Raw genomic sequence first — 22517 nt, forward strand, 5'->3', positions numbered from 1 at the left:
TATGATACAGTTTGCCAAAAAATGGTGCTTTATCAAGATAGATTTGACCTCTGTGTCCTCTCATATTCCCTTTTCCTTCCGTAAAAATGCTTTGAGTTTATGTTCAAAGGGCACTATATACAGTAAATGTAGATCTGACTGATGCAATCACCACTGTAGGACTCTCCTCTATTTGTCTTTGCGTTTGCATTTCGTTTACATGCGCACACATAATCAGGTTAAGGTGAATAACCCGGTTAAGGCAGGAACCTGCTCTCAATGGCTACGCACGGTCCTTCAGCACCTGTTCCCTGAACTTGCAGAAGGTTTCCCAGCTGTGGAAAACATTCAGTGTGGTCCCATTACCAAAGAAGGGGCATTCCAGTGATCCCAAGGAATTCAGACCAGTTGCTCTTATTTCCTTCATCATGAAGACCTTTGAGAGGCTGGTCTTTAAACAGCAACAACTCCTAATTCAGAACATTTGGCTCCTCTGCAGTTTGCCTATCAGATACACATATAGGTATGGAGGAATCTCTGATCTACGTCCTCCACAGAGCCTTCTCACACTTGGACAAAGCCAGCACTGCAGTCAGGATCATGTTCTTTAATTTCTCCAGTGCCTTTAAGACCATAATACCCCATCGACTGGGGAAAAAGCTGAAGGCTTTCCATCCTGATGCCCCCCACAATCTTCTGGATCATGGACTACCTGACCAACACACAGCATTTTGTGAGGTTTGAAGGACTGTGTGCCAGAAATGGTGGTGTGTAATACCGGAGCACCTCAGAGAACTGTCCTGCCTCCATTCCTGTTTACCTTCCACACAACAGACTTCCAGTGCAGTACCAGCACTTGCCATCTAAAGAACTTTTCAGATGACTCCTTCATCATAGGCTGCATTAATAATGGAGATGAGTCAGATTACAGGAAGGATATGGAGGACTTCACCTTGTGGTGCAGGGAGAACCTGCAGGTCAACATCAGCAAGACAAAAAGAGCTGGTGATGTGCCAAGGAACCACTGAGAGCAGCCACCACCCAGCGGGACGTTCACATTCAGTAGACAGCAAACTGAAATGGTCTGACAACACAGTGGTGCTGCACAAGAGGGGCCAGAACAGACTGGACTTGCTAAGGAGACTCAAGTCTTTTGATGTGCAGCAAGCTGCTGGAAATGTTCTACCAGTCCATAGTAGCCATTGTGGTGTTATATGCAGTGGTCTCCTGGGAAAGCAACTTGAGCTGAAAAGAAGCACAATACCTGAACAAACTTATTAGGAAAGCCTTGCCATTTAAGTTTGAACCCTTAACACTCTGAAAGCTTCTGTGGGAAAAGATGATGGTGGCAAAATTGGATGCCATAGTGGAAAATCCCTTCCATGATGTACTATCTTGAAACACAATTAGCCACAGGCTCATTCCACCATGGTGTGCTACGAGGCATCTCTGGGGGTCTTTTCCGCCCACTTCTATGAGGCAATTCAATACTTACTCCTGACATGCTCTAAGTTCATTCTGAACTTTCTGCACAATATACATTTAATTTGGTTATTTATCGATTGTTTGGCTGTGTTATTTGTCCTGTGTGTCTGTATCCTTTTTTATACTGTATATTTCTGCTGCTGTATGCGTCTGAATTTCTCCTTCGGATTAGTAAAATTTATCCAATTGAATCCAATCTACTATATATATAAAAGCCAAATACCACTGACACACTCATCACGAAATCTCCCGAACCATGAGGACTTGGGACTTGAAATTTGGAATGTTACCCTTGGCCCATAGGAGCTCGCTAAGAAACGGTTTTAAAAATGTCGTGGTCCAAGCACGTTCTGTCTGTATGTCTGTCCGCTTTTCACAATAGAATTACTTAACTGATTTAGATCTGATTGTTTTCTATAATTTGCATCAACTTTCCAGTTGATTTTGCGACTTCTGTCATGGTGCTAAGTACCCGAGTTCGCTTGCGGTGCCGATGTATTTATGCGAACCCAAGAGAGTGGCTGTGGGCCGAGAGCAGGGGGGCGGGGCCACGTGTGGAAGGGAGTGCACCTCACCTCCGCTTAGCTAGCTGCCTGTTTGCTCAACAGACATTATCATCTAGAGATTGTTAAGGAGTAACGTGTGACGTTTTGGAGAGAGAGATTAGAGCTCCATGTGTTTTAGGGGGTAGCTACTGTTTGCCAGAGATATCACGGCCATGTGCTTTTCACCCCACGCGGGAAACGCTCTTCTGTCAGAGCTGAACACCATCAGATATAGTGCCAACGTCTATTGATTTTTAAAGTTTGCCCTGTTTCATTACTATGTGGGCGCAGCCACGGGATACAGCTACTATATACTATTCGGAAATAACGCAGTTCTGACATTCCGTAAAGTGCAGGACAAGTGTGTGTAACAGAACATTGGGTTTATTGTGTCGAATCACACTGTGATTATCCATCCATCCATTGTCTAACCCGCTGAATCCGAATACAGGGTCACGGGGGTCTGCTGGAGCCAACCCCAGCCAACACATTTCCTCCGGGCGCTCCGGTTTCCTCCCACAATCCAAAGACACTGTGATTATGTTCCATAAAATTGCGCTCATTCTGCATTTAAGTCAAAAAGCAGGCAGCATATAAAAAGCGTTCGTGCTGCCATCTGAACTTTGGCTGACATGTTTGGTGTTTCATGTAAATAGACGGGAATTGCTTTATTTATGAATAGCTGAGTGATTCGAATCGGCATCTGAGGAGACAGTCGGGGGCAGGGTGGCGGTTGTGGGGTGGTGTTCAGAGGCTGAAAGGTGTATTAGTTGAAACACTGACACGTCAATCAATGGACTCAGTTCTCTAGAAAGCGTCCCTGTCTTTATGAGTCGGAAAAATGATAAAATCAGAATATTTTATTGTGTTGCTGATTTTAGGACCTCAGGATTTGATGGTCCATTCGTTGCAGTGTAGTCTGCAGTAAACTGATAATATTCAAAAGTGACAAATCTCGGGCCTGATTCATCCATTGCCTTTGACCCACAACACGCTGATTAGTCCTAATGACTTTTGCATGTGTGGACCGCTAAGAGTCTATTAACGAAATGTAAATTAAAATAATACGGTCAGAAAAATAATAAGTGTAGTGTTATAACGTGAGACTTTATAAGTCGTTTATCTTAAGTCCGACTCAAGTCACCAATAAGCTGAAGCAAGCAGGGTCGTTTTTTTAATGCCAAGCAAGTCACAAGTAAGAAAATGAAGACTGGGGCCTGACTCGCGTGAAGCCGTGTGACTCGAGTCGTCCACTAATGTCCCACTCTACTACATTTTCATTTAAAAATGCCGACCTTATTCTACGTTTTCACCTTTTATCCCACACTATCCCAAAATTGTGTTTATTGTGTCGAATCCCACAGTGATGATGTTCCATAAAATTGCCCTCATTCTGCATTTAAGTCAAAAAGCAGGCAGCATAAAAAGCGTTCGTGCTGTCATCTGAACTTTGGCTGACATATTTGGTATTTCATGTAAATAGACTGTAATTGCTTTATTTGCTCTTTAGCCTTGTTAGGATGTTTTATAATCGGAAAATAAAGTTTTTTTAATGCAACAAAGTGGTTGTGGTGTATTTTTCATAATCTGAAATAGCCAGCAATCACAGACTTTTTCCCAAGGTTGTGAATATTATAAAGTATGTAACAGATCCGGTCTCCTAAAGTGCCACTTATACCCCTTTGAGCCATTGCTCACCAAAAGGTCCGTGCACATCGATCAGTACAATACAATGTAATGATAGATGTTACTGGATACCTTTGGCAGTATTTGCCTTGTGTAATATTTATATATATTTTGTGTAATATATATTTTTATATTTTCTCATTTCCCATGAAAGAAAGCTGGCACATTACATTGCAACAGCCAGAGGCTCGTGTGTGCAAAATCTCAACACTGGCACAATATTAATGACTTAATCTTAAATCTAAAATCGCTTAGTCTACGTTAGACAAATCGTCTTAGTCATCGAAACATTATCTAATTCACGCAAGTCAGGTAGCATCCTGTAAAGTTTCTTATTTTTAAAACATTCAACATGTGTGAGCTATAGAAGAGGGCTGTGACGTGATTGGCCTCCCATAAAATAAATTCGCCCTTCTCTCTTTTCTAAAAGCAGCACCGCTCTCTTTTATTCGCTTTATCTTGAGATTGAAAGGAAAATAAAATATCAACAATGAGATTGAAGGGGTCGTCTCTTGCGGTCGGAATAAGTCGGCGAACTCGTTAAGCTTCGCATTTGTACAATATAACTTTGCAACATATGTATTTGTGACAATTTTTAAACATTACAAATGGTGTAATTTGGACATAAACATACGTTAGCTCTCCCAAGACCTAGCAAACAAAACTGTCAAAAAAAGTCTAAAAAAGTCTAGTAGTGAGGTTTATTAAAAAGTGCCGCCCAAAAAATAAATGTTGACGGGGACTGACCGCCCCCTCCGCCCCTCCCCTAGCTACGTCAGTGTGATAAAGCGCGCGCTCTTCTCTGCTGCATCGCTTTGCGTGGCTTGCCGGTGGGACAGATGCTAACTTGGACGGACAGTTCACGGAGCCTTTTAAAAGTTAGTGGACTGTGCGTCAGGGTCGCAGCAGTTATGAATAGTTGAGTGACTCGAATCGGCATCTGATAACCCGTAGTAAGAGTTTTTTTTATCATAATTATTGCACTAATAACTATTTTTGGCCAATCGGGCAGTGTATGTCTTTTACAGATCGGAATGATCTGAGTAGTAAAGGGGGTCAACGTTGCACTCACTGACTTTCCTCGTGAGTCTTCTGAGTTATTGCCCTTTTACAGGTGCCTTGCTTTAAAAAAAGAAGTATGTCTGCACACTCACTTTACGTCAGGGACGCTGTATTCCAACGGTGTCTTCCACAGCAGTATTTGGCTCTGCTAAGACGGTATCCGATTCTCACCAAATCCGTAACTAAGCAGGTGATGCGGGAGTCTTTTATTAACGTTTGTTGCCATCTCCTGGTCAAGCTTATTTCACACTTGAGTTCGACTTGTTTTCAACCTGAATAATGTATGTGGATTGGAAATCAGACTTCGCGCACTGGACACCTGTTGTAACCATCTGAAAGACAGTGAATTTAGTTTTAATTTATGTAAGACTGGTGACGATGAGGGGGTTCCGGGCGCAGTGAGAAAAAAGTCATCAGCTGGCAAACAAGTACGTCACGTAGTCGCCGTGTGCCGAGACACTGCGAATTCGGGAAAGCGGGCCAATTGATCCGTTGTGAACAGTCGAGAAACTAAACAAGTGCCGAAGGAGCATAATACAAAGAAACATCATGGAACCTGAAACGTGTCGTTATCTCGAGAAGGTGACGTAAAAATGACAGAACGGCGCGAGAACTTTTGAGATTACGAAGTGTTGAGTGCAACAGTATTGCAGGCTACAGCCAGACCCTTCTCGTTGAGTGAGCGCGAAGCAATAGAAGGCCGTGACAATGAGAAAATACTTTTGAGTGACATAATACGGTGCATTCAAGATTCAACGAACAAAAACTTGTACAAGTGACTATCAACGAGTGTTGTCACGTGTTCATTTCTAGCTTCAAACTTATTGCTCTGATTACTCCTCCTTGCTTTCCAGCTGAATTCCGAGGGGAAGAAGACAACGGGGCACTAGCCACGCTGATTCATCAGTATCAATATTGAGTCTGATCTCTCAAAACCGATTCATTTTGATTATGTAATTCAAAGTTTCGCCAGGAAAAGGGCCGGGAAAGCCACTTTGTTCAGCGGACAATAAATGCTGTTATAAACGTCTTTTACTATTATAAATATATTATACTATTATTGCATTTATACCTATACATTCTTATCTAAATGTATCAATGGGATCCACGATTGTTAGAAATAAATAATAATAATATACACGCATACGCATAAGGGCCCACATACCTTCTTTGCACTGGGGCTCGGGGCGGCCCTGTCCAGACTCCAAACAGGAGGTTTGGTTAACTTTCCATTTAGATGATATAAAGGCATAAGTGTTTCTTTGTCAGTGCTTCGTTCACCCTAAATGATTGCAGAATGCTATTTATTAACAAGGAAAAAATTGCTTTGAGATATTTTGACAAGTCTTTGCTGTTTGTTTGGATGTATTTTTGAATTTAGATTAGATTTTCATCAATTCAAATAGTCATTTAGATCAACTGATGGATTTAGCCAATGTAATAATTTACACTTCACAGAATTCAGTTGTTGCATTTGTATTATCATTTTGGTTAATTCTTACTGTGTGGTGAAGTGCTGTCCTTTGAACTTGAGGCATTTTTATGTACTCGTGCAGACACAATATCGCTATATACCTCTGAAAAGCTCCTGCTGTTTGTGTTTATTAGTTACATTAGCAGTCTGACTAATCAGAGTTTGACTAATCCAAATATTATTTCAGACTGTGACCTCTGTTTTACTTTATATATTTAAAAACACATCAGAAAATTAAAATTAGATGACACACATACAACGGGTGGAAGCAAATAAAAGTATACAAGACAGGAAGATAAAATTGAACACGACGATCATGTAAAGGCAGCATGGTGGCGCAGTGGGTGGCGCTGTTGCCTCGCAGTTAGGAAACCCGGGTTCACCTCCCGGGTCCTCCCTGTGTGGAGTTTGCATGTTCTCCCCGTGTCTGCATGGGTTTCCTCCCAAACTCCAAAGACATGCAGGTTAGGTGCATTGCCATCCTAAATTGTCCCGTGGGCTGGCGCCCTGCCTGGAGTTTGTTCCTGCCTTGCGCCCTTGAATGATTTGTTTTAGAAGTATTGTGTCCATAGCCTTACTTCCTGACTCATACAGGTGTCACTCCAAACAGGCTTAATACATAGCAGGTCTCCTTTATGAAGTACTGAAATATTTACTAAATTACTGTAGTCAAACTTATTTTGAATGAAAACAAAACATTTACATGTCTATTATCATATCCCACTCTTTTACCTTTTTGGCCATATTTTTCAATTTCCGTCTTTCTGTAAGTCAAGCTGTGATCCAACTCTAGCTGTTCAGTTTTCAGCATTGCAATGTAAACTTGCGTATCTTTACTCCGTACTACTGAATGATTGTTCTCAGTCCTTCCTCAACAACATTTTCAATGCTGTCTGAAATGTAGTATTATTAACCACACCATATTGTGTTCTTTCCTTTTGTAGTTCCGTGTGCTGTTTGCCACTTTTGTGGCATTGTTTTGGTATGCCTACCTTGCCTCTGTCAGGAAGGGACATCGCCGGCTGTGGAAATGAATTTAAAGGATGAAGAGTATTCTCTTTTTCTTTCTTTCGCCTCCTCATGGGTGAGGGCTCACAGTGTGAATAGCTCCTCATGGAAGATGAAATAATAGATACTAATTTATAGTTTTCACAGCCTTGGATAATAACAGGTTGGTAGGAGAACATCTAAATTGACACCATTGATTAAAAAAGTGACCCTCATTAGGTGATCAGTCTCATCTTCTCAGTTGTCCAGAAATCAGTGTGCACAATTGGAGTTGAGCAGGACGATCATTGAAAATGAAAAAACTATCATTTCACGAGTGAACGTTATACTTTTTAATTTACATACTAATTTGATGTAATGTGGAGAAATATAAAAACTACTTGGAATCCATGGTCTGTGTTCAGAGTGGTTTTTTATAAATAGTTTGCTTTGCAAAATTATATTTAGATAGATACTTTATACAGTAGATATCACTTTAATGATCAAATGTGTCTTTAGTTCTTTCCAAAATTTGAGTTTTACATTCCAGTAGAGCTGTTTCTATTTATTGCTGAGTCACATTCTCTCATCTTTCCGGCTCTGTCCTGCAGAGAAAGAAAAATGAAACCAGAGTATCCCAAATGAAATCTGTGTGACCTGAGCCAGATCAGCTGAGGTATAGTGACAGAACAAAAATGCTGAAATTTCCTCAAATTTAAGTGGACATTAAAATAAACAGTACTTTTATTGAGCTGAATAATGTTTTTTAGAGATACAGCTATCCAACCAAGAACAACATTTACAGTAGCATACAATAAAATAAGTAATAACATAGCCTGACTGCATCAAAACTGTTCAGCAGCAAGACCTAAAACAGGTTGCCTTTAAAATGCAATTATTTAGTATACTGTATATAAATAATTTTAACTCTCTTAATCTCAAAGGAAATTACATGGTTTTCGCATGCCCCTTAGTGTCAGAGCGCAGGGTCAGCCATTGTACAGCACTTCTGGAGCAGTTGAAGGTTAAGGGCCTTGCTGAAGAGCCCAGCAGAGTAGGATCTCTTTTGGCAGTGGCAGAGATTCAAACTGGCACCCTTCACGATACCAGAGCAGATCCTTAGCCTGAGAGCCACCACTCAGCCTTGCACATGTCAGTGTCACAATTATAAAAAAAAAAATAAATCAAAATGAACAATTGTCTCTAAAACATAAGGTATTTTCATATATTGTGAGCAAAAGTACTCAACAGTAGGTAGATATTTGTATTTTTCTCCCAACCCCAGTCCAGTACAAAAACAGTAAAGCCATCAAGGTTATCATTGATCAGTGCTTGTATTATGAACAGCGTTAGCCTCCTACAAGCTGAAGGCGGAGAATAATGGTGGCATGTACTTTGATACGATACTCTTCCATTTTTCTGCTGTCTTCCAGCAGTTGATCTTCATAAAAGAGTCTCTGCTGATTTGGTGGGATCCCCTCTTTATGATGTACTTTTTGTTTGAACTCTTTGACAGTTTCATCATGTTTGATCTCGTATGGGTTTAGCTTGCCTTTGTCATTCTTCAGAAACACCTGTATGGACTCTCTGATGAGAACTGTCACGGTGTTCCCAGACTGCACCTTGTACTGAGTGAGACTCCAGTGATCCATTACGAGTTCAAGCATCTGTCCATTTACAACTGCAAGCTTCAGATGTTCGGCTTTATGCTCTGTCTGTTGTGCAATTTTCTGCTTTAACTCTTTCACTGTAGTTGATGGGTTTACTGTAAGGAGAATTGACTTTCCAGTCAAAAATGTTATTTTCAAGTCCATTTTCTATCTTCAGTAGTTTAAATCTGTTAAGAATAAATATTATAAGGTCATAATCTGTCTCGTATGGTGTTCACTAAAGAAAGACCCCATATATAAAAACATTGTAGCTATATGTTGAAACAGCCTTCAGAATTATTTTCATAGACTTAGAAAATGTTTCTGATGTTACTTAAGCAATTATCTGCCACCCCCCCCCCATTGCAGTTTAAAGAGACAGAACAGATTTGCTTATATAATTAAAGACAATGTATAAATTACTATAATTATGTGTGAGTGAGGTCACTTTAGAAAAATAAAATCAGTATGAGAAAAAAAACACTTGTGTACTATTTACATTAAGCTGAACTTTTACTTGTCTTTGATAGTGAGCTGATGATGCTCAGTTTCAGTTTAGAAAGCATGAAAACTGCCTTTGTGTGTGTTATGAATGTCCGCGCGAGTTCTTTTGTGAAGGCGCCTGTGGTTCCACAAATTCTTTAAGTTAAGCTTCATGGTTCTATTGCAACGTCTTTGTATGGAATATCCATGGAAAACCCAGCTAGTTCAGTTGAGGGAGGCTGGGCCAAGAAACACTAAAATCTAAGAAAAAAAATAAGATCACAGATGCTACAAATACTAATTCGTAGCAAGTGGAAATGATAAGTAAAGGCATCCTGCATTAAGGGACTTGAATATTTATCTTGAGCACATAATTTGCAAAGTGAGAGAAATTAAAAAATTATTAACTATATTTAATTAGTTCATTGTGAAGAGAAGCAAGGTGTTTCTGCAGGAATAGCCTAACTTAGCAAATTAACTTTGCATCACATATTATTTCAATTTTTAGTGTATTTTTTCTCAACTTGTCTTCTTCCTATAAAGTGAGCTCCATTCAGATCCGTACGATCTACTAAAATAGTCTGAGCCAGCCACTTAAAGATAAAGTTGCCCATATTGGTGTAAAGTGTTGGTCCACCTAAACCGTCCACTCTTAAAAAACAACAATAAAACGTCTTTAGAAATGACCAGGCCCACTTGTTGGAACGTTTATTATAAATTCACGCACAATTGATCTCCGGTCTGCGGAAGCGTATTAGGTCCACGGTGAAAAAAAAATACGGACACAGTGAAGAAAAAAAATCTAAATGTCGAGATTAAAGCATATCGCAGGGTGAATACGTGCAACACATACAGTAGCAGGGTCAATAATACATAAAATCTCACAACCTACATGACTTTGAAAGGAAACTCACCAGAAAAACATGCAAATTCAAAGGCAGAGAACACAATCGGGACCCCATTGCTGCGAGGCAGCAGTGCAACCACCACGCCACTGTGCCCCCACATGCGTTAATACATTTAACGTTCTGAAAACTCTGCGGTCTAAGTTTACAGTATAACTAGTTTTAATTTCACAAAGACGTTTATCGTGTGGTGATTGGTTATGTGGAGAAAGAAAAAGGAAGGATAGGAACTGGAGGTTTACTACGTCAGATAGAGACAGCAGGCATGCAATAAAGAAAGCCCGCCCAGAAGAACATCCATTGAATTCTGCATTCGTGTCTTCGATCACCACATCACGAACCCAACATTTACACGATATTCCAGTTAAACCTGTGCGATACCCATTGCTATATCAAGTTTTTTGGAGCCTCGTCACACCTGCCATAAAGTTTTCTACACTTAACATACACCTGGGAACTCCTTAATGCCACCGTGCCCCCGCCAACCATATTTAATAGTATTAAATTAAATACATGCTTTAATGCATTTCATCGTGAAAAAGATAGCGACTATTTATTTTAGTATTTTGAATGTTCATTGAGCAGAAATATCAGTCAATGTGCGGCGATCGCTGCCGGCGTCTCTCAGTGGAAAAGGAAGTCTGTTTAAGAAGCGCGTATAAATTAACAACAGGGTTGGGGAACACTTAATATAAAGCATTTAATGTGCTACATTAATTTATCACGGGGTTTGAGAAAATCTAGTAAATTAAACATTCATTTTAAGATGAAGTTTACTTTGCGACATTCTACTGACAGAATAAACTACTAGAATAAAAGTGGAAATGTCGAGAATACAGTCAACATGTCGACTTTAATCTCGACATTTAGATTTTTTTTTCACCGTGATCCTAATACCCTTCCGTACCGGTCCAGCCCATCGATGAGCTAACTGAATTGTAATTCGGGGTGCTAAAACGTTTACTACGTGTCAGCAACCATAGTTATATCAGGCATCAAATACAATACTATAACGCAATAATTACGTTATTACAAACTGGAATTGCATTTGGAAATAAATAATAAAAAAGAATACCTGTAGCTTGACGGCTAGAGCTCCTCTTCGAAGTTCCTTTACGGCTAGTACACGCTGTAAGGTGCTTTATAAACCGCTTGTCTGTGCTGCGTGTGCGTCTGTTTATGATTTGAGAATCTTCACTGGTGCGGATGATCCTTGTTTCTAATTGGCTGTTCGAGTCAGTGACGTCATGAGCCGAACCTCTTCGATGAGATTTTCGGTTTCCTTCTCTCCTCCCCCAGCGGACTATTCATTCCATATTTTTAAATGAACAGTTTCGATTCAAATATGCGAGTTTTCTTTTCGATTTACTGTGCCTGTTGTGATAACGGCAAATTCCCCTAAAGGAAAAAACCCGGACTGTTCACAATAAGGCAGGATTCCTTAAAATATTTTGTTGGGCATGGAAAATGCATCGGAGTTTGGGTCATTAAATGCAAAAGGCTTTTTATAATACTCAAGTAGCTCACCTGTATTAACATTCATGCTAGTAAATTCACCATACAGCTATATTTGTAAGATGACATTTAGCCTTATTATACATATTCAATTATTAAGGTGTTAATGACTGTGTAGAAAATGTTATGAAAGAGTGTTGCCGGACAGCCCAAGTTAGAATTCAACCCAATCACCGTTTGTATGAATGAAGTTCTTTCCCTTCTGTGAATGGTTTTCCTTCAGTGTTTGTATCATCGTGTGTGTTAGGTTAATTAGAAACGCCAAACTGACCTGGTTTTCCCATTGTAAGAAACATCATCTATTGGTTTAAAGTTTTTAATTTGGACATTGAATTAGTCAGGAAATGCCAGATTATACAAAGAAATAGCAGACTGCTTGGCAAGTCTTGTCCAAATCCCCCACCCCTCCGACACCAAATATTGCAAAATGCAGCGCTAATTACAAAATTGATACATCAGTAGCATACTCTGGAATTCTGCATCTTCATTTGGCTGTACTCTCTTCTTGTAACTATTATCTATAGCAATTATTAATAGCTCTTTTTTGTTTTCATTTATTTTTGAGAGCAGTGGAAGGGACTGTAGTAGTATGTATTATATAGCTAGTCTACAAAAGTGGTCTCCTAATGGCTAAGATGTTGAATTTTGAAATGTGATGTAGCCAGACTAGGCCCTCGTGCCAGACCCTGAGTGGGGCTCTTCACCTGCCAGTCCTCTCATTGTATAAACAAAGAAGCAGTCATAGCACAAACTCGGTTATTATGGACAAAACTACAAACAGTACCTGCTCTTGGAATATATTTTTACAGAATATAATGGATCAGAAATAACTTAAGTCTTTATGTTACCTCTGAACATAACTGATAAGAATTCATAAAAATTAAATTTTTTAGTGCCTTTCAGACAGCCTTGATGTCACAATCCCTCCTAACCCACTAAAGCTGTGTTTGGTGTTTCTCCAGATGGGTTTAAAGTGGAGAAGGACAAAAAAACTGCGATTGCATTCACTACATGTTTGGCACGCAGACTTATTTTTCTAAACTTGAAAAATCCTAACTCTTCTCTTTTAAGTCAGTGAGTAACCTATTTTTTTTACTATTCAAAATTGGAAAAAATCAAATACTCAGAGGATCTGTACAGAACCTTTTCAAAACCTGGCAGGATTTAATCAATAATATTTTAGAATAAGCTCTTAAAGCACTGAGGAAGTAATTCTCTCCTCGTTTCTTTTTCTTCTCCATTCATCTCTATTGCCCTAGTAAACTCGTCAATTTAGGTATGTTTACATGCTTTAACTTTTACTCTGTTGGCCATGCTCTCTTTCTCAGGGGTTGGGGTCCATTTGTTTTCAATTCTATTTTTTGTAAAAATTGATATATTTGTTTGGAATGATTACAATAAAATTAATAAAATTTAAAAAAAAGAATTCATAAAAATTAGAATAAAAAAATCTTTTTTTTTTTTTCAAAACTGCATTTCACGCTGGATTGGCTGAAATCAATATTATATGCAAGGGTTGACCAGTTAGACAAATACCAGTAAAGCTAAACACAATGTATTTTTCAACATATTTCCTATTTTCTACCATATATAAAGTTCGAATGTTTTGTCGCATGATAACTTCATCATGACTAGAGCACATTCCACAGAGTACTTGGGAGAAGCTCACCATCAATGCACTTCCTCCATTGGAAGCGACCTTATTGTTGTTATCAGCTTCTTAGGAGGATGATAACTCGTATCGTTAATTCAGGTCTTGTTTCTGCTCTAATTCTATAATAACACTTCATAATTTCCGTTTGTTTTGACAAGAAATGACAAAGTGGCACAGCATTTTGTGCTGTCACCTCATATCTCCAGCTGTTTGAGTTTCATTTTCAGATGATTGTTTTTGTGGAGTTTCATGTTTTTCTCAGTGTCCATATGGGGTGTATAACAGTTTCTCTTCATGTATTAAGTCCATTCAGTGCTCTGTTACATTGTGGTATCCTATCCAGAGAACAAAAAGAGGCTTTTTTAAAATAGATATACATATAAAACAACTTTAGATAGAAATTTGTCTTTTCAGTACAGAATGTAGATAACAACAACAGCATTTATTTTTATAGCCCATTTTTGGATGGATTTTCATGCATAGGATATAATTTAAAGTGCTTCACAAAATTGTCAAAGAAATAGTAACAAGTAAATTAAAATTAAATTAGGTATAAATAATGATGAATAAATACAAAATAAGTCAATATGAGCTTACATAACATAGATCTATACTTAGTAGAAATGTACAGTTCTTATACAGTATATAATACTAGCTATGTAAGCCTGTGCTGTAAAAAGTCCGGGGTCCAAGAAAGTATTTAAATCGTCAGAAAAAAAATGAAATGTAGAGATATCAGGTAATTGGACGGAACTACTCTGGGCATCTCTGTAGGAGGATTTTTGTTGCTGACGTGCTCACATCATTTATGTATTAGCAGCTGAGTGACTGTCTTTCTTCAGAGGTTTCCTTTTGCTGGCGTGCTTGCCTCATTTTTGTATTAGCAGTAGGAGGAAAAGTAAAAGGGATACCATATTGCTGATGTGCTTGCCTCACTTCTGTATTAGCCACTAAGCGAGTGACTCTTTCATCGGAGGAATCGTTTTGCTGACGTGCTGGCCTCACTTGAGTATCCTGGAGCTCTTACCCAGACTCTACCTCTCACTTCCGGGCCAAACAGACACACACACTTCTATGAGTAGATGTTTATATATAAGATAGTATTTTAAATATTTAAAGATAAGTCTGATGATAAGAACATCAATCCATCCATCCATCTTCTTACGCTTATCCGAGGTCGGGTCGCAGGGGCAGCAGCTTGAGCAGAGAGGCTCAGACTTCCCTCTCCCTGGCCACTTCTTCCAGCTCTTCCGGGAGAATCCCAAGGCGTTCCCAGGCCAGCTGGGAGACATAGTCCCTCTAGCATGTCCTGGTTCTTTTCCGGGGCCTACTCCCGGTTGGACGTGCCTGGAACACCTCACCAGGGAGGCGTCCAGGAGGTATCCTGATCAGATGCCTGACCCACCTCATCTGACTCCTCTTGATGCGGAGGAGCAGCGGCTCTACCCTGAGCCCCTCCCGGATGACTGAGCTTCTCACCCTATCTTGAAGGGAAAGCTCAGAGACCCTGTGGAGGAAACTGATTTCAGCCGCTTGTGTTCGTGATCTTGTTCTTTTGGTCACTACCCTAGCTCATGACCATAGGTGAGGGTAGGAACGTAGTTTAACTGGTCAATTGGGAGCTTTGCCTTATGGCTCAGCTCCTTTTTCACCAGGACAGACCAAGGCAGAGCCCGCATCACTGCAGATGCCACACCGATCCGCCCGTCGATCTCGCGCTCCATTCTTCCCTCACTCGTGAACAAGACCCTGAGATACTTGAACTCCTCCACTTGGGGCAGGATCTCGCCTCCAACCCTGAGAGGGCACTCCACCCTTTTCTGGCTGAGGACCATGGTCACGGATTTGGAGGTGCTGATTCCCATCCCAGCCGCTTCACACTCAGCTGCAAACCGATCCAGAGAGAGCTGAAGATCACAGCCTGAAGAAGCAAACAGGACAACATCATCTGCAAAAAGCAGTGACCCAATCCTGAGGCCACCAAACCGGACCCCCTCAACACCCTGGATGCACCAAGAAATTCAGTCCATAAAAGTTATGAAGAGAATCTGTGACAAAGGGCAGCCTTGGCGGAGTCCAACTCTCACTGGAAATTGATTTGATTTACTGCCGGCAATGCAGACCAAACTCTGACACGATCATACAGAAAAGAATGATAAGAACAGAAAAAATAAATTAAGCTGGAAAAAAATCTTCAAGGGTACCAAGGCCAAGGTAAATGTTTCTAATGTAAAATGTCCACCGTTCAGAAAAAAGTAGTTAATTGCTCAACTCCAAGGGTTATTAAGTCTACATTATTATCATTAGAGGACAAAATTCACTGTTTCAATTAGTGGAAATTCCCAAGTCATAAAGTATGTACTCAGACAGGTAAAATAAACATGACAATCTCTGAGAGCTGAGCTACAAGGAAGCAGCCTGGAAGGTGATAGGTAGCATTATAGCAGAAATGAAACTGAAAAGTGACATCATACAGGCTGCTGTCAGGAGTTTATTGAACAAAAGACAAACTTATTACTTTGTTGTCAATGCACAATGCTACATTTACAGCGTATGTCCTTTGTCTACTTGATCACCTCTGAAAACATAGAACTGAAGTACTAAGTGCTATCTATCTATCTATCTATCTATCTATCTATCTATTGTTAGTGCTTTGAGGTTTTATCTTTTTGGACACACTGTATACGTATAAAGTCATTTTAACTCCAATCAAATTATCAAGGTTGATTGATTTTTTTTGTGGCTCAGGACACCCTGTTTTAGGTGGTACACCAGCCAGTTTAGCATGCACACTCTAGCAGACAGTGGCACTTATTGCCTAAAGATAATTGATAGGACACCACCAGATTTGCTTTGTCACCGTGAGGTTATCAGCCTAAAAATGAAACAAGACATCACCTCTCTCAGGATATGGCATTTACCATCTTCCACTATAAATTAAAAAGGAAGTGTCTACTTAATGTAGTTTCTCTTTACAGACATCTGATGAATAACGTTTCTAGAATAGTAAAAAATGTATATTTTGATAAAAAATCATCCCAAGCCTGGTGTAGTGACAGTCAGGGAATTAGACAACTGAATTTGCAAAATATTGTTTCCTCGAGTTTTTGTTATGTATTTTAATGAATTCTTCCTCACTTAAACCTCTTTTACGTTTATGTGACCTCTACTCCAGTGGATTGATGCATGGCTTCTTTTCAAGTCTTTCTAAACTAGTTATTTTGGGACATAAAGATATATAAAATAAATATGTTTTCTACACTGCAACCAGTTCTTCTGGGATTGGACTCCAGCATGCTCTTGCAACATCCCCCCAAATTTAAAAACTGGATAAAGTAAATTAGAGAATATTATGTACAGGTATATTATGACATGTAATAAATGTTACATTAAAACCTCAAAGGCTCCTTTTGGGTTCCCTCCTAAATCTTAAAGACATATACATTAGGCCGATGCAAGTGTCTCTAGTGGCGTAGCTAGAAGTGAGATATAACCTGTCATGGATTTGCACCCCAACCAGGGAAATATTCTGTCTTGCGCCTTATGCAACTCGGAGAGGTTTTTGTTCCATGTCAACTGGCAATGAAATACTAGGATTTGCAAATTAATAAGCAGACAATGTTTCCAAATTAGAGCCTCTCATTCACACATTAGTGCTTGTCATCAAGCAACTGCTTTAAGCACAAATTAAAAAGGAATTGATGAAAAGCTTTGCAAGTAAATTCAGTAAACACATATCATATTTTTGACACACTTCTGGATTGACCTACAGTAGTAGATGCACAAAGATAGAAGTCTGTGTCATTGAGCCAGTAGTCCTGTTTATGACGCCTAAAATCAGCCCTGAAATTCCCTCAATCTCAATGATGCTATCGGTGTACTCTCTGTTGTCCAAGTGCTGCCTTCAGAATATCCTAGCAGTGTAAAATGTTTATTTTAATAACTATTCAGTATTTCATATGTACATTTAACTTGTGTTACTTTTAAACCAGACTCAATATACCTTTATTTTCTTGGGCTCTGCCCTCCAAAGCAAAGCATGTAACCAGTAGATTTTGATAAAAGATTTATTTATTTATTTTTTTGGTCTCCTTTAAACGTGCAATATTATGAAACAGCAGTTTTATTGTAAAGTAATGTGGAATACAAATTCACTTCAGCAGTCTGCATAAGTACTGTAGCTGCATTATATAACAGTAGAACAAACTAGATTATCATGAAATAAAATAAACAGTGAGGGTTACAATTGTATATTAAATAAACATCAGAAAACAACTCTAATTACAACAATGCACTTTATATATTAATGTGTCCTCATATAAAACAATGTACAGTATAAGAAATAAAAAAAATGTAGTGCTACATTTTTTCAACTAATCTTTTAAGTTCTAGAACACTTCTGATTTTAGATTGAGCCTAAATATTATTACAACTATATAAAATACTATTACAATATTATTATTACAAATAGGAACAGAAGCAAAAGTGAAAGGTGCCGGTTTCTTCCTTTTCATTATTTTAATAGTAAGTAAATACTGCAGCCAATGACAAATACTGGGATGGATTAGGACATTTTATTATCCTCCGCGGAGACGTAGTTGGAGATAAATGGTCGTATTGGCTTGAATGTTGTAGTCATCCATTTTTCTGCCATTCTCCAGCTGCTTTCCTTCATATATAAGTACCATCTGGTCAGTAGGAACCTTTTCACCCTGATAGACTTTTTGCTTGAAGTCTGTGACAGTTTCACCAGGTTGTATCTCGTAGGTTCTTGTTTGACCTTTGTCATTCTTCAGAAACACCTGCATGGGCTTTGGTTCGGTGATGATCACTGTCACAATAGTCCCAGGTTTCAACCCATATTGATCAAGTCTCCAGTCCTCTTTTTCCAAAGTATTTGTCGATCCATTCTGAACTGCTAGATTCATACGTTGTGCTGGACATCCAGATCGGCTCTCTATTTGCTGCTTTAGCTGCTTCACAGTAATGGAGGGATTCACATCCATGAGGTATGTTTTCCCATTGAGGAATTTTACTGTCAGCTCCATTGGAATTTCTAGACTTTCAAAACTTAAATCTGTTAAAAAGAAACAAATTTCAGTCACTAGATTTTAGTACTCAACATTATGGTTATTCTGGTTTTCCAGGCACAGGAATTCATCCATCCATATTTTTTTATTATTAATCCAAACGTTGTTGGGTCCTCTCCTTTTATTCTTTCCTGCCTTTCACCCCTTCTAGGATAGGCACTAGCAGACTATGTCCCTGAACTAGTTTTTTTCCCCCCAAAGTGAAATTCATGCATTATTTTGTGTAGTCATGATATTATATATATATATATATAAATATGGTTGAAATAGTTTTACTATCAAATAATGCAAAGAGTATGCAACACGTGTTTCGCCCTAATTCTGGGCTCATCAGGCATACACACTCACTACACTCCCTCTCAGGAATCGAGTATATATATCTCGAGTATATATATATATATATATACACACACATACACATACTGTACACACTGAGGGAGTGGCCCTATGGTGGCCCAATTCCCCCCTAACTCACTCGCTACCAGTCTACATCAGTGGTGACAAACTCCGGGCCGAGTCAAGTTAATTAAAACTAAGACAAAAAAAAAGTCAATTAGCAGCATAAACTGATCACTAATGAAGAAGAGGGTTAGAATGAAAACCTGCAGCCACTGCGGCTCACCATGACCGGAGTTCGACACCTGTGGTCAACGGGTATATTCAACTCTATCAAAAGTCTGGCCTTGAGATTTATTTATATTTATGGCAAATGCTGAACTATTGAAAATTCTCGTCTATGCAATATGAATAATATTCTGCTTGCTTAAATATCGCCAGTATCTAATTTAATACGCCGAAGGAATACGAGTTCTTCAGTCGTGATTTTGTCGGCAATCGAATGTGTATGCAGTTGTAAAATTTGAAACGGTGTGCCATTACATTTTTGTCGACTACTAACACACATATATTTGCCATATAATATGTATGTATTGTGTGTACGTGTAGGCTATGTGTCTGTGTGTGTATGTGAGAGGGAAAGAAAGACAGAAAAAGTATGTGCATGTTGAATATGTACGTATATTTGAGAAGAGACTGGGTATATTTGGAAGTATTTATCCCATCTCGCACAATTCTGTGTTGGCTCTTTCGAGTCGTTTATAACAGAATCACTAGATAAAACCAAGTAGCGGTTGCTCCATAGAGGGATGACATTATGTTTTATTTATTATTGATGATGTATCGCATGTTAACGATTACTACTAGTATATGTTTGGAACATTGCCGGCGGTTGCGAGTGCATCTTTTGTAGCAAAGCGCCTCGTCTGTTGGAAGTGGTCCCATTTACCCTAAAGTAACTGTCCTTGCTGTGTTTTTCTGTACTGTGCTACTGCATCTTTCATGAACACCGTTCTTAAAAAAATTACGAGTGTTGGTGGCTCAGTAATGTGAACATCTATAAACATGCCCGGACAATTAATTTTGAGGTTACGAAAAAGTGTATATTATATATATATATATATATATATATATATATATATATATATATATATATATATATATATATATATATATATATATATTATACTGTACACACTAAGAAAACGCAAATGGCATAAGAAAAACTAGGCAAATAAAATTGTCAAGCCTTGTTAGATTGAAATATCCGTTCTCGTTGACAATTTCTAATTCTTGTATATAAAAAATTATTGATACTGGGATTGCAAATAAAATTAAATCTCTACCTGTGGTTTGCCTCAGCTCCTCTCGGAGAAGGTAACGGCTGCTGTCTCATACGCGAGATACTCTTCGAATTCAGGTCCAATTTATAACTCGAGAGAAGGTGCAGGGCGCGTTTCTGTAATGCCCCTCGACGTGTCTCCTGCACCTGATTGGCTATTTGATTCAGCAGCTTTATGTGGTTGGATAACGCTGCGCAGCTGCTAATCCCGAACTCATTTATTTTTCAGTTTCGATTTCTCAGTTTAGTGCTGATCAGTCAGTTTCGAATGAGATAAACATCCGAAAAGATTAACCTTGAACGATTTTTGCTTTATTTTGTCCGATATATATGAAAATCCCAGAAAACTCAAAAACAACAGAGACGAAGTATTCAACCGGTGAATATTTTTATAGCGATACTTTTAAAAGTTACAAAAACAGGAAAGCGCCGTGGCATACTGGTTAGCACACTGAGCTGCAGTGACCTGGGTTCGATTACTAGAGTTTCCAGGTCCTTTGTGTAGTCCGATTTGGACCTTCATTACAAAAAAAGTCAATTTGGTAGGCCCTATAGGTAATTAATTTGCTCCAACGAGTTACCGGCGTCCCTTTAAGTGTAGAAGGAAATATGAATTTATCAAATTAACTGACACCGAATGGACAGTATAATTAATTTTAAATAATCTCATGAAGGGCGAATTGGCGCAGAAGCTGGCATGACTGGCATCAATGTTAAAACTCCTTTCGATTCAAGTATCGGACGTCTTTTTTTGTAATGTATAGTGTTTCAAATATATTGTTAGTAAAGATCCTGTGTACTCTATAAAAGATGCTCAATAAAAATTGTGTTTGATTGATTCAAAAGTGACATAATCTGTGAAATTACTAAATACAGGAAATATTAGCAATAAAGCAGATTAAGAAAGGAAAGTAAATCCTTTGCTCTATTTGCTGTGGAAATCCCCTGTCCCCATCCCTCACGTTTATAGGCTAGAATAATTTGAAAATGAGAAATTATTTTGTCGTTTTACTCAGTGTTACATGAATAAAACATGTTATTTTATTTTTCAGGAGAGAGCCATACTTTTTGAAATAAAGATTTTATTATATTCTGAATAAACACTAATTCTTGCATTTTTACTTTTCTAGGCTGTAAGAAAATCCAGAATCAGGCACTTGAAGGTGAGCGGGCAACAATTATCTTCATTCAAGGGAAAATCCCAGACATGCCCGAGTCACCAGAGTACAAGATGGTGTGACACTGCAACTCTGGAAGTGTAATGCAGCAACCTTAAAAGTGCCAGTCATTTCGCTAGAAATGAAACCAAACAAATTTCAGCAAATAGCTGAATGTACATGCATAGTGCAGCAGAAATTAACTTTGCATCACATATTATTTCAATTTTTAGTGTATTTTTCTTAAGTTGTCTGCTTCCTATAAAGTGAACTCCATTCGGATCCGCAGGATCCGCTAAATTGTCTGAGCCAGCCACTTAAAGGTAAAGTTGTCCATATTGGCGTAGAGTGTTGGTCCACCTAAACCGTCCACTCTTAAAAAAATAACAATAAAACGTCTTAAGAAATGACCAGGCCCACTTCTTGGAACGTTTATTACAAATTCACACACAACCGATCTCCGGTCCGGCCCATAGATGAGCTAATAGAATTGTAACTCGGGGTTCTAAAAAGTTATATCAGGCATCAAATACAATACTATAATGCAATAATTACATTATTACAAACTGGAACGGCATTTGGAAATAGGCTACATAATAAAAAAGAATACCTGCAGCAGGACGGCTAGAGCTCCTCTTCGAAGTTCCTTTACGGCTAGTACTCGCTGTAAGGTGCTTTATAAACCGCTTGTCTGTGCTGCGTGTGCGCCTATTTATGATTTGAGAATCTTCACTGGTGCGGATGATCCTTGTTTCTAATTGGCTGTTCGAGCGAATGACGTCACAAGTCGACTTTCTTCCGATGAGTTTTTCGGTTTCCTTCTCTCCTCCCCCAGCGGACTATTCATTCCATATTTTTAAACGAACAGTTTCGATTCAAATATGCGAGTTTTCTTTTCGATTTACTGTGCCTGTTGTGATAACGGCAAATTCCCCTAAAGGTAGGCTGTTCACATTAAGGCAGGATTCCTTAAAATATTTTATTAAGCATAAAAAATGCATCGGAGTTTGGGTCATTGAATGCAACGGCTTTTTATAACACTAAAGTAGCTCACCTGCATTAACATTAATGCTAGTAAATTCACCATACAGCTATGTTTGTAAGATGACTTTTAGCCTTATTTTACATATTCAATTATTAAGGTGTTAATGACTGTGTAGAAAATGTT

General features: G+C 38.8%; 2 protein-coding genes across 2 annotated transcripts; both read right to left on the reverse strand.

The window, feature by feature from the left end:
- Nucleotides 1-7917: 7917 nt before the first annotated feature.
- On the reverse strand, nt 7918-11438 carry LOC120514326 (polyubiquitin-like). The gene is made up of 2 exons (XM_039734652.1): nt 11331-11438; nt 7918-9055 (listed from the first exon to the last, which is right to left on the reverse strand). Exon 2 carries the CDS (start codon nt 9030-9032, stop codon nt 8568-8570), a length of 465 nt encoding a protein of 154 aa, XP_039590586.1. The 5' UTR covers nt 9033-9055; nt 11331-11438; the 3' UTR covers nt 7918-8567.
- Nucleotides 11439-17477: 6039 nt separating this feature from the next.
- Nucleotides 17478-22178, reverse strand: LOC120514303 (polyubiquitin-like). The gene is made up of 2 exons (XM_039734633.1): nt 21960-22178; nt 17478-18501 (listed from the first exon to the last, which is right to left on the reverse strand). Exon 2 carries the CDS (start codon nt 18470-18472, stop codon nt 18002-18004), a length of 471 nt encoding a protein of 156 aa, XP_039590567.1. The 5' UTR covers nt 18473-18501; nt 21960-22178; the 3' UTR covers nt 17478-18001.
- Nucleotides 22179-22517: the final 339 nt, after the last annotated feature.

This window comes from Polypterus senegalus, chromosome 1 (genome assembly GCF_016835505.1).
Source record: "Polypterus senegalus isolate Bchr_013 chromosome 1, ASM1683550v1, whole genome shotgun sequence".
Taxonomy (NCBI): domain Eukaryota; kingdom Metazoa; phylum Chordata; class Cladistia; order Polypteriformes; family Polypteridae; genus Polypterus; species Polypterus senegalus.